This window comes from Danio rerio, chromosome 24, assembly GCF_052040795.2.
Source record: "Danio rerio strain M-AB ecotype USA chromosome 24, GRCz13ab, whole genome shotgun sequence".
NCBI classification, from domain to species: Eukaryota; Metazoa; Chordata; class Actinopteri; order Cypriniformes; family Danionidae; genus Danio; species Danio rerio.
The window spans coordinates 65,001-77,500 of record NC_141044.1 but is presented as its reverse complement, the minus strand read 5'-3'; the positions used below and the strand labels follow the sequence as shown (position 1 = coordinate 77,500).

The 12,500-nt window shown below is 51.0% G+C and overlaps 3 protein-coding genes across 12 annotated transcripts in view; all 3 read right to left on the bottom strand.

Moving 5' to 3' along the window:
• Positions 1-2,327, bottom strand: part of dnajc13 (dnaJ homolog subfamily C member 13) — a 29,275-nt gene extending 26,948 nt beyond the window's left edge. For 4 of the 9 annotated variants that reach the window (XM_087308960.1, XM_087308957.1, XM_087308962.1 and 1 more), the window contains exon 1: positions 2,199-2,274. In XM_087308960.1, coding sequence (XP_087165086.1) covers positions 2,199-2,224 — 26 coding nt within the window. In that variant the 5' untranslated portion in view covers positions 2,225-2,274. Of the gene's footprint in view, positions 1-502; positions 681-2,198 lie in introns of those variants that run through there. The other 5 variants (XM_087308963.1, XM_087308959.1, XM_087308964.1 and 2 more) reach the window with 2 other exon arrangements.
• Positions 2,328-3,564: 1,237 nt separating this feature from the next.
• On the bottom strand, positions 3,565-9,671 carry dselb (dermatan sulfate epimerase like b). 2 transcript variants are annotated; one of them, XM_087308978.1, is made up of 2 exons: positions 9,001-9,671; positions 3,565-7,915 (listed from the first exon to the last, which is right to left on the bottom strand). In XM_087308978.1, the coding sequence occupies exon 2, from the start codon at positions 7,771-7,773 to the stop codon at positions 4,225-4,227; it is 3,549 nt and encodes a 1,182-aa protein (XP_087165104.1). In that variant the 5' UTR covers positions 7,774-7,915; positions 9,001-9,671; the 3' UTR covers positions 3,565-4,224. The 2 variants fall into 2 exon arrangements, with proteins under 2 accessions (XP_087165104.1, XP_087165103.1); XM_087308977.1 differs by having other exon boundaries at positions 3,722-7,918.
• An 824-nt stretch (positions 9,672-10,495) lies between these two features.
• The window catches only part of tmx3b (thioredoxin related transmembrane protein 3b), an 8,273-nt gene continuing 6,268 nt past the window's right edge, over positions 10,496-12,500 (bottom strand). The window contains 2 exon segments of the mRNA NM_001045561.2: positions 10,496-12,140; positions 12,464-12,500. The exon segment at positions 12,464-12,500 is cut by the window's right edge and continues 32 nt beyond it. Of these exon segments, the coding sequence (NP_001039026.2) occupies positions 11,883-12,140; positions 12,464-12,500 (295 nt within the window). The 3' untranslated portion in view covers positions 10,496-11,882.

Sequence of the window (12,500 nt, the reverse complement as noted above, 5' to 3'; positions counted from 1 at the left end):
CGCACACGCGCGCGCACACACACACACACACACACACACACACACACACACACACACACACACACACACACACAGAAACACTTTCAGCTTCACTTTCATTGTAAAAACAGCAGAGCAAGACTACAGCAACACACCACGAATATATCCCAACATCACACACACACACACACACACACACACACACAGCTGTCAGAGGCTGCTGACCCGCTCCATCACCGCAGCACTGACCGACACACACACACACACACACACACACACACACACACACACACACACACACACACACACACACATACATACATACATACATACACACTGACCGCTGCTGTGTTCTGTACCCTGGTGTTTCTGCAGTGTGTGATTGTGTATAGTGTGTGATTGTGTATAGTGTGTGTGTGTGTGTGTGTGTGTGTGTGTGTGTGTGTGTGTGTGTGTGTGTCGGCAGTGGCCTGATCTCTCCGCCCGCAGCCCGTCTCTCTCTCGCCCTCTCCCGCTGCTGTACCTGTGTTTCCGCGCTCTCGGTCGCGGCTCGGTTGAGTCTCCGGTGTTCCGGTGCTCCGGTACTGCCGTCTACCACCGGTCGCTGATGCCGAACTGAAGCCCACACTGCAGACTGCGCTCCACTCACTCACAAAACTCAGGACGCCGCCATCTTCCTTCTGCCTCCAGCGGGCCACTGCGCATGCGCACCGCGGACACACTCATGCGTCTGTCAGCTGATCGCTCGGGCCGGAAGTCCAGTTCGCTGGTCAGGCTGATGGTCATTATTTTAATGGCTTGTCCGACTTTATTCTGACTTAGACAATTATATAGATATATCCAAATAAACTCACAGTAGTTATTTAAAAAAAGCACCGGTCAAACCTTTAAATGTACTCGGATTAGAAGTATTTTTATAACTACAGAGTGTTTACTGGGAGTTACACCTCTTAATAATCATAAATACATATAAATCAGTTATAAACCAATTAAATATCATCGAGGTTAGAGCCCCTTGTGCCTGTAACTGATGACAGAACTGCATTACTGAGTGAGCTGACCCTATAATATGCAGCAGCAGACACGGCCACTGATCTGAAGCTCACACCACTGTCCTCACCCTGACCACTGTAACCATGACGACTACTGTAACCATGACGACTGCTGTAACCATACTGTAATGATGACGACTACTGTAACCAATGATGAGTACTGTAACCATGGCGACTAACCCTGAACACTACTGTAACCATGACGACTACTGTAACCATGACGACTACTGTAACCATGACGACTACTGTAACCAATGATGAGTACTGTAACAATGACAACTACTGTAACCAATGGCAAGTACTGTAACCATGGCGACTAACCCTGAACACTACTGTAACCATGACGACTACTGTAACCATGACGACTACTGTAACCATGACGACTACTGTAACCAATGATGAGTACTGTAACAATGACAACTACTGTAACCAATGGCAAGTACTGTAACCATGGCGACTAACCCTGAACACTACTGTAACCATGACGACTACTGTAACCAATGACAAATACTGTAACCATGACGACTACTGTAACCAATGACAAATACTGTAACCATGACGACTACAGTAACCATTGACAAGTACTGTAACCATGGCGACTAACCCTGAACACCACTGTAACCATGACGACTACACTACCAATGACAAGTACTGTAACCCTGATGAGTACAGTGTAAAGCACAGCTCTGAGCTTCTTCAGTGTTTAAACGCACACACACACACACACACACACTCACACACACACACACACACACACACACACACACACACACACACACACACACACACACACACACAGACGTTCAGTCGGTGAACAGGCAGTTCACAGTGGTCTAGCAGACGGATCAGGTCAGGAACCCGCTGCAGTGTAATGCAGGTCTGACTGTGAGTGTGTGCCGCTTCATCAGGACACCGCCTGCGCTTCCTCAGTGCTGTAAAAGACTGTGTGTGTGTGTGTGTGTGTGTGTGTGTTCCTCCAGGCCTCAGTTTCAGCTGCGCTCACACACTGATAATACAGTAGAAACACACACTCCTGCCCTGCCTACACCTCATCAGCAGCTCACAGACAAGACTACTGCACTGCAACACACACACACACACACACACACACACACACACACACACACACACACACACACACACACACACACACAGATGTGGACTCACCGAGACTCCAGGTACAGGGGGAACATCTCTGCATGTGTGTGTGTGAGTGTGTGTGTCCGCTGCACATGTAGACTGCTGTGTGTGGACGGAGGTTTGGCATCACGTTATGAAGCATCTGATCCAGAGACTGAAGCATGTGCGTCCTGTTACACTAATGAAGTTACAGAGACACACACACACACACACTTCTATGCATTCCTGTACAGTCAGACTAGATTTCCTTCACACACACACACACTCCACTGAAACTACAGCAGGAGTGTGTGTTCCAGCATCAGTGTGTTCTGCTGACCAGCCCTGATCCTCTAAAAGCAGACAAACCATAAGTGTGTGTGTGTGTGTGTGTGTTATTCATACATGTGAAGTCTTCTTTTCTCAGTAGGAGTGTGTGTGTGTGTGTGTGTGTGTAATTCTTGAATTTCTGTTTTGAAAGCGACTGATTTAAATCAGTTTGTATAACTTAAAATATCAAGTTTGTAAATGTGTGAGGTGACGCCTTCACAGCAGATAAACACACACACCTCTGCATCTGATCACAGGTCAGAAGATAAGGAGCATCTTTATTGTGTCCGAGAGATAGAAGACCACCGAGACACAAACACAACCCTCAACACAAGCAGAGCGTCCGCTGAACACACACAGAGGAGTCAGGGCGCTGATCTGGCAACCAGAACATAAAACACACACACACACACACACACACACACACACACACACACACACACACACACACACACACACACACACTGAATCGTCCGTCTCTCTGTCTACAGCACAGCACAACAGACACTACAGGCAGGTGTGTGTTTGAGTGAAAAATAATTTGAAACTGTGTTAAATCAATCAATATCCACTCTAACCCATGAATACAACAACACAACATCCTGCTGTGCGTGTGTGCGTGTGTGTGTGTCAGCAGGTGGCGCTGTGCAGAAACACTCCTCACTCCTGCAGGGCTGCTCTGGCCTACAGAAACAGCTCATCTGCATCATCATGGCGCTCATTTGTACTTTGTTAATTAAATAACGGTGATGGTGATTAACTGAGTCTTTAGCAGATTTGATTGTTGATTAATGAGATTCTGTTTAATGTACAAGTGTCTGCATGCTCTAGTGTCTGTCTGCCAGTGTGTCTCCCCCTTGTGCCTGCTAAAGGTACTGCAACAGTCACAGTTAAAGCAAACGACTAATTAGACAGTCATTTAATTAATGCGACAGGTCAGATAGATACACCAAATACACAAGAGTAAATTAACAGAAGAAATGCATACATACTTTTGGTTGAAAATGGTGTTGTGTAAATCTACCTTTAAACTATATATATATATATATATATATATATATATATATATATATATATGTGTGTGTGTGTGTGTGTGTGTGTGTGTGTAATATATACATACATACAGTTGAAGACAAAATCTCCAGCCCTCCTGTGAAGAGAACTCAATTTCACACAATATTTCCTCAGCACATTTACAAACACAGCTCTGATAACTCTTTTCTAATAACTCTTATGTTATGGGATGATTGGACCCTTTAGACCAGGCGTGCTCAACCCTGCTCCCGGAGATCGACCTTTCTTTCTGCAAAGTTCAGCTCCAACCCTGATCTAACACACCTGAACCAGTTAATGAGGAACTGAACAGCTCTTGATAATGACAGGCAGGTGTGTTTGATATAGGTTGCAACTGAAATCTGCAGGAAGGTGGATCTCCAGGAACAGGGTTGGCCACACCTGGTCTAAAGGGTCTAATCATCCCATTGAGCTTAAAAATATAAACTTTTTATTGCAGCCAAACTCAAATCAAAGACTTCCTGCCACCGAAATCTGTGAGAGAAAACACCTTGTTAAATTTTTGAAGCATAATAATTTTGACAGGAGGGAAAATCATTTCATCTTCAACTGCATACACACCCATCCTGAAGGCATTGTGGTAGACATGAAGCAGAATCACACACTAACATTCAGCTCTGGTGCCGGTTCCCACTCAGATTTGTGCAAAAATACAACAACAATAGCACAGCTAGCCGTGGCTGAGCCTGCGGTAGCCCAGCGTCCTCATCAGGGTCCCGCAGGTGTGCTCGATCAGGCGGACGTCCCGCCGGGGCATGCGGCGCCTCCACCGGTCCATGCTGGAGGCAGAAACCTGCCCCTCGTACTGCAGGCTGTACAGGTTTGTGGAGGTGCTGAACATCAGCTGATTCAGGGCCGCCGGAGAGACGGGCACTCCCAGGAACGAGTGAATTTGCTCTGCAGTTTCCAGAGGCTGACGGACCACATCCTCGAACCGGAGCTGCAGGTAGGCGTCCTCAGGTAATCCAGCGGAGACTCTGAGCACGGCAGCAGTGTGAGCCCGCCACAGGTGCGCCAGCAGCAGGACAGCACTGTTCTCAGAGCGCGAGACCAGCCGCGACAGCGGCCCGAACTCTGGAGCAAAGGCGCTCGGACACCGTTCACTGGCACCGTCCTGCCTGAAGATGAGGGACAGGTGCTGCGGAATGTTCTTGAGCGAGTAAAGGCTGGGCCGGCTGTTATACAGCATTAGGTAAACCCAGGCCCGCGGGTCCCGGACTACATAGATGGCCCTCAGAGACGGGCCAATGGCTTCCTGCAGGAAGGGCAGCTTTAGTGCCCAGGAGCCACTGCACAGATTCAGTACCGCACGGGCGTTGGGGTAGTCCACTGTGTGTCTCCGCAGCTCACGCACATACTCCACATCCCCGTCCGGCCGCCCCCCCGCCCGCAGCGGGACGCTCTGCAGGAACAGGTGTGTGTTGTGGACCAGCGACTGCAGCCAGCCCTGGACCATCTTAAAGCGCCCACACTGGGCATCTGCCCGCGTCCACTCACAGGCGTCCACTAAAGAGTCAAACTCAAACTCTGTCTCGGGGATGTCCAGGTGCTCTGTGGGGATGCGCAAGTACACAAAGTCTGAGTTGTTGTAAAAGAGGTGTTTGAGGATGTCGGAGCCGGAGCCGGGCAGTGTGGTGATGACCACCGTGGGCAGAAGGAGCTGCTGCTGCTGGGTGGGCACCTGCTGGCGAAGCTCCGGGTCTGTGCCCGCTCCGTGCCACTTTACCCTGCACAGAAGCTGATCGCAGCTGCTAGACACCAACAGGAGCTCGGTTATCCACAGCATTAAGACTGAGAGCAAAGCGTAACGCATCAGTCTGCTGAAGCAAACATAACACTTGCGCTGCAGGGTCAGAAACACAATGGCTATACACAGTATTGCTCCAGCTGCGACATTCACTGTGACCCCAAAGTCAAACAGATGATTGTGTGTGTGTAAGTGTGTGGAGACCTGCTGCGCCCCCAGGCCGAAGCGCACCACCTGTCCTCTGTCCTCCACTTTAGCAAAACCCCCGAACCCCAGAAAGCTGAAGCGCGCCCCGATGTCTCTGTGATTAGTCACTATTGAAACTATTTTCTCAGTATTGTTGATTACGAGAGAAACTCTGAGGCCGTCTTTACTGCTCTCGAGGAACTTGCAGTCGGACACTTTAACGTACGGCCCCTGCATCACGTACACCATCCTAGACACAGAGTGTGTGAAGGGGAAGGTGACGTTGATGAACTGCGTCCAGCGCTTCTTAAACTCGGCCTCCTGCTCTGCCTCCTGAATCTGTGTTTCTGGACTGTGGCCCCGACTGTCCAACCAGAACATTTTATAATGAGCGTCCCACACGTCCATCAGAGCCCCATTGTACCTGTCTGCGAACCTGTGCGGCACGTATTTAAAGTCAATATCCAGATTGTGGAAGAAAGCGCTGAGCGTGTTAACTGGCGAGTGCTCTGTTTTCTCTACATGGTCCACCACCAGCAGGGTCTGCGAGTTGAGGAGCACCAGGGCGCGGTATACGCTCTTCAGCCCCAGAGCGGAGGAGTACGCAGTAGCCGCCTCCCCGCTCACGAACAGCGCCTCCCCGTGGGCAGAAGCCGAGATCAGCTCTCCGGCAGAGTCGCCCACGCCACTCTCTGTCCAGCGCAGCCACTTAGCACACTCTCCAAGTTGGCCTTCCCAGGGTGCATTGCACCGGCTGGTTGGGGAAGGGCTGAACATCAACACATTGTTTAAGTAGCTGAACTTGGGGCCATACAGAGCCTCAGACACAAACACCTGCCCATTAGGGGCAAAAGTGAAAGAGTTTTGGTCTGGGTGCTCGTGACCAGGGTTAAAGCTGTTCCAGCCGTCCACCCACGAGTAAGGCTTCGCATGAACAATGTCAAACACTGCCCGGCCGCCCAGCTTGCCGGATTTAAATGAGACAAAGGTGTTGCCCTGGGCAACAGGTAGCCCCGCCCCATATGTCACCACGCCCCAGTTTGAGAATATGTGCATTCTGGCCCTGCTGTAGCCGTACGGGGCCAGCGGAGCGAGGCTGGCGTTATACCAGATGAACTCTGTGTGCAGGGTTGTCCAGCGCTGGGCGAAGGACTGACCCATGGGGCCATCTCTAGGCCGGTGCTTCCTAATCTGCTGCGCTAGCCAGTTCCCTGACCCGTTTTTGATCACAAAAGAATCTAAAAAGACTAGCTGACTCTCTGGCCCGTAGAACCAGTTATAGTTGGAGTCCCCTATACCGACGGTTCTCTGGAACCCTGGAAGCAGAGTGGCGTAATAAAACCAGAAGTGGTTGCGCAGCCAGTTATTCTGCGTGTGGTCTATGCTGAAGTGGCGCTGTGCTAAGAAAACGTACTGCGTGATGGACTTTGCTGTGTAACTCCCATACGCCACTCCCTCGTCCAGAGAGCCGTCAACTACATGACTCAACAGAAACATCGTCTTCTCCATGTAGTTGACAGAGACCTGTTTCCAGCCCATGGACTCTGTGTCCTGGTGTGCCCCCACCACTATAGCTCCGGTCAGGACAGCAATGGTATTAGTGGTCTGGTGGTTCTGGAGGAACTGTTTCCCCCAGCTTCTGTACGTTGATGCTTCGTAGAGCTTTTGAGTTTCAGCACAGATCTTCTTGAGGAAGCGGTCTCTGCGCTGCTGCTCCAGCAACGAGTAGATGAAGTCAAAAGCAGTAGCAAACCCAGTGAGCGAATGAGCCACAGGAACATCGTCTTTGGGAGCACTGGTCACTGTCCAGTCGGGGTAATCCGCCATTCTGTCCATGTAGTTGATGAGGAACCGCAGCGCGGCGGAGTCCTCTGGGTACAGCAGGCAGTACAGGGCTAGCGGCGGCAGGTTGTTTCCATAAATCTCGTTCCACTTGCTGGAGAACTCCTCGTGGTTTGCGGGCGGCATGTAGAGCGGGCCGGCGGTCAGCATGGTGGACACGGCGCTGCGCACCACTCTGAAGATGTGGCTGTGAGTTGTAGCGGAGCGCTGCCTCAACACTGCGAGATCATCCTGGTTAAAGTACAGGTTAGGGTGAACATTACTGTCCTGCAGTTTCTGCAGCTCTGGCGGCCCGTTCTCCCTGAGCCGGAACTGCCCAAAGTCACTAAAAATATCGCTCCCTGAGGCATTGAAGAGCGCAGAGAAGGCTGCTGCCGCTGCCAGGAACAGGGTGTTCAAGAGCGCAGGCCAGCAGATGGACCTGCAGCCGGCGGGCCGCACCATCTCCAGCACTGCTCCTCTGGGCTACAGCTCCACTCCGCACCTGCACTCAGGATGGGTTTCACATGCACTTCTGGAGCTTTCCTCAGGTGTCATCCAGCGGGTCGACTGCAAGGGCTTTCTTTGGTGTCCACGGTTTGATTCTCTGCTGGAAAATAGAACAAATATGAGTGAAAACCTGCAGCTGAGATGATGGACCAACACAGACCAACACAGACCAACACAGACCAACACAGACCAACACTGACCAACACAGACCAACACAGACCAACACAGACCAACACAGACCAACACTGCTGTTATTATTATTTCATGAGCAACATCACTTTAGTGTTGACGTAAGTCTAACAGCCCAAAAACACAGCCGTCAGCACATGCTCAGGGACTAATGACCACACACGTGAAGCCGGCCGGATCGTTCTGTGTCAGTCTAGTTATGGACGGTCTTTACACATCTATTCCATTTCTCACAGCCATGTCAGAGACCACAGAGATGTCCTCACAGAGACACAAAAGCAGCTGTCAGACCGGTCTAACTGTGGCGATCTGCTGAAAATCAAAGCTTTAATGAAGGAAGGCAGAGTCCAGTGCAGCCTAATGAAGGCCGTGTGTGCTGACCGCTCCGGCTCTGAGCTCCACATCTACAGGATCAATATCAGGAGAGACAGCCGGAGCTGCAGTTCTGTGAAGATGAGCAGATCTGAGTGTTCATGAGCTGATGCAGAGCTCACACACACACACACACACACACACACACACACACACACACACACACACACACACACACACACACACACACACACACACACACGTTCCCCTGCTAAACCTGTGCTGCTCATCATCAGATGACTCTCGCAGCTCTCGTCAGTCTATATGATGATGATGGTGGTGTGTGTGTGTGTGTGTGTGTTCTGCTGATGGTGAACTTCAGTCAGGAGCTGCTCATCCTCTGACCTCCAGCACTGAGCTCAGCAGGACTCTGGAGGATCAGCCGGACGGACGCAGCTCTGACACCCGAAACCAGGGGAACAGAGACATCCTGCACACACACGCACACGCGCACACACACACACACACACACACACACGTACAGTCTACAGTTCCCGTTCTGTCTGCATCTCTCATAACTGCTGCTCATGTCTGCAGCTGATGCTGAAAGCAGAGGCGTGTGTGTGTGTGTGTGTGTGTGTGTGTGCGCGTGTGTGTGTGTGTGTGTGTGTGTGTGTTTACCATTGTGTCCTCAACATATTTCCATTTCCTGCTTCCACGTCATCGATCCGCGGTGAGCCAATCAGAGCAGAGTATCCTGACAGCCAGAGATGCTGGAGAGCTGATGCTGAGTGTGTGTGTGTGTGTGTCCTGCTGGAGATGAGGATTATTATGGTCTGCCTTCAGTCTCCAGTGATGATGATGATGATGATGATGATGATGAGTCTGTAATCCCTTCAGTGTCAGGAAAATCCGCGCAGTTTCTCAGTAATCCATTAAAGTGAGCGGAGGTGTGTGTGTGTGTGTGAGTGTGTGTTCTGCTCATCTTCATCACAGGCGATCCGTCGTCAATCAGCGCGATCGATGACGCCTCAGATCACACACACACACACACTCTCCCTCTCTTAAACACACACACGATGAGCTCCAGCGCCGACATGTTCAGGTGATCTTCGGTCTCCGCAGCAGCGCAAACATGTCGGGAGTGTTTCACCGCAGACAGATGAGCAAACTTCCCGGAGAAACGCGGAAAACACGCGGGCCGCGGCATCTCCAGCCACCGACACACCGGCGCCCGGTAATCCTGAAGCGAGATTCAGCCGCAGAGCCCGCCGCATCCGCTGGTGCTGATCACGGAGAGAACGGCTGATGTTCCGCTGCTGCCATTACCGGGAGGAGGAGGAGGAGCCTGTAGAGGGCGCTCACACACACTCTCTCTCTCTCTCTCTCTCTCTCACACACACACACACAGGTAATGTATATAAAATATGACTGTGACAGAAAATAAAACACACTGAAGTTTTCCGCAGACCCCAGAGCTGCAGACCCTCTCAGCACTCCTTATCCTCCGCTGAGTGAAGAGTGCTGGAAAACAGAGCTCACCTCCAGCATCTTCTGCTCCTGCTGGGTCCATGTGGGCTCTTCAGAACATCTACACTGTCCTGTTATCCTGTCCTGTGTGACCGGGTTTATCCTGAAACAGAGCAGCGCTTCAGCCAGGACATGAGGGGGAGAGTCAACTCCTACCACAGGAAAACACACACACTCCACAGCGTGTTCACAGCTCAACTGCAGAGTGTGTTACAGCATCTGCAGCACGTCACCCAGAGCTGAAGAGGAAACGCTGTCCACAAGTTAGCAGATCCCTCATCATCATCACAGCTCTTCATCATCTGATCATATTCTGCACATTCAGGCGGATCAGCATCATCACATCTGCACAGATCCAGCTCAGCTCATCATACATAACCCTGATCATGACAACAGCACTACAGTTACACACACAAACACAAACACACACACAAACACACACACACACACAAACACACACACACACACACAAACACACACACACACACACAAACACAAACACACACACAAACACACACACAAACACACACACACACAAACACAAACACACACACACACACAAACACACACACACACACACAAACACACACACAAACACAAACACACACACACAAACACAAACACAAACACACACACACACACAGTCAAGAGTCAAACAGCCTTTATTAATCTTGAAATCAGCATTATTAGTTTGCAGCTCGTACATTTACAGGAGAAACATGATGAAGAACTGAAACACACGTTAAAGTAACAGTAAGAACACACTGCCAGAGCTCGTCCACACATTCAGCACCAGACGCAGATGGAGGAGCGACACACACCACCCCGCTCTCTCCTCACACACGCTGAGCTGGAGGACAACATGAGGCATGGAGGAGATCCACGTCCATCACTCAGCTCATGAAGACACTTACAGACAAACAGAACCGAGATCCAGAGAGAAGAACGAGAGCGAGACGCTGCACTGAGCAGCAGAACGGCTGATCTGAGAACAGACACTGACGGGGAGGAGAAGGCAGAGCGGCACAGATGTCAACATGACGCCATCACTACAGCTGAACCAGCAGAAACATCCAGACGCTGCTGAGCACTCCGGCATCCAGACGCACAGCCCAAAATGGAAACGTCACTTCAGGAAAAATAGATCTTATTTCAGCCAATCAGAACTCATTAATCAGCATCAGCCAATCAGGCACACTCTTTAATCTGAGATCAGCCAATCAGACTGGTCTCTCGGCTTCAGAACTGTGGCTCTGCTCTTCTTCAGGGCGTGGCTTCATTAGCATGCGCGGCTCCGCGGCTGCAGGACGGGATGTGCTTCAGTAGATTGGGAGTCGGTCCTGACGCTGGTCTGCTCCTGAAGGCAGTGGAGCGTCTCTGAGGAGGTTCTGCTGAGGACAGCGGACACATGAAGCCTTTACTATCTACAAACACACAGACGACACTACCGGCGATACAGGATGAAGAGTAGCACCCTACAGAGGGATGAAGACCAGCCCCGCTGAACTGAGCTTAACCTGCAGCGCTGCACGTGTGTGTGTGTGTGTGTGTGTGTGTGTGTGTGTGTGTGTGTGTGTTCAGTGCAGTCGCTCAGTGCATATGACCACAGTCAGCCTCTGCTGGTCAGAAATAAACACACACACACACACACACACACACACACACACACACACACACACACACACACACACACACACACACACACACACACACACACACACACTCACTCACTCACTCACTCACTCACTCACACACTCACACACTCTCACACACACACACACACACACACACACACACACACACACACACACACACACACACACACACACATGTGGCAGTGGCGCGGGCTCATTAAGATGGCGCTGGACTGAAGCTGATCCTCTGGTCCTGCAGTTTCTCCGTCCACTCCTCCATCAGAAGAGCTCGTCACACTGATGATTAATGACCTAACGAGCTGCAGATCCGCACGTGTGTGTGTGTGTGTGTGTGTGTTCTGCCAGTCTGTGTTGGAGGAGAGACTGAAGCGGCTGCTGTTAATCCAGCTTCTTCTCTGCAGGACTCTTGCTCTCCGTCAGCTCTTCTTCTGCTGTTCTGTTCGTCTGCTCCTCTTCTTCTTCTGTTCTCTCTGTCAGCCGCTCCTCCTCCTCCTCCTCCTCAGCCTTCATCAGCTCCAGATCCTCCGTCCCGTCGTCAGACTCGGCCGTGCAGATCCCGTAACACATCAGACTGATGACCCCGAGCGGCAGGCCGAAGAGGAAACAGCCCAGCAGAGGAGAACTGCGGAAAACAGACTGCACACACACACACACACACACATACACGGACACGCACACACACACACACACACACACACATACACGGACACGCACACACACACACACACACACACGGACACGCACACACACACACGCACACACACACACACATCAAAAAAACACCACATGAGCTGAACTGAAGATCTACAGCCACTGTGTGTGTGTGCGTGTGCGTGTGTGTGCAGAACCAGGCCAGGTTGGACCTGTCCTCATAGAGTGTGTGTGTGTACATGATCCGTGTGGAGCCGGCCGGCGCTGACAGAACATTGTGATTACATTAGTGGAGGACAGCAGCTCACCATGATGGTGGATCTGGCATCATACGCCACACGCTTG

Coding starts and splice junctions, on each gene's coding strand:
- dselb (XM_087308978.1), bottom strand. CDS start 7,773: ATGGTGCGGCCCGCCGGCTGCAGGTCCATCTGCTGGCCTGCGCTCTTG.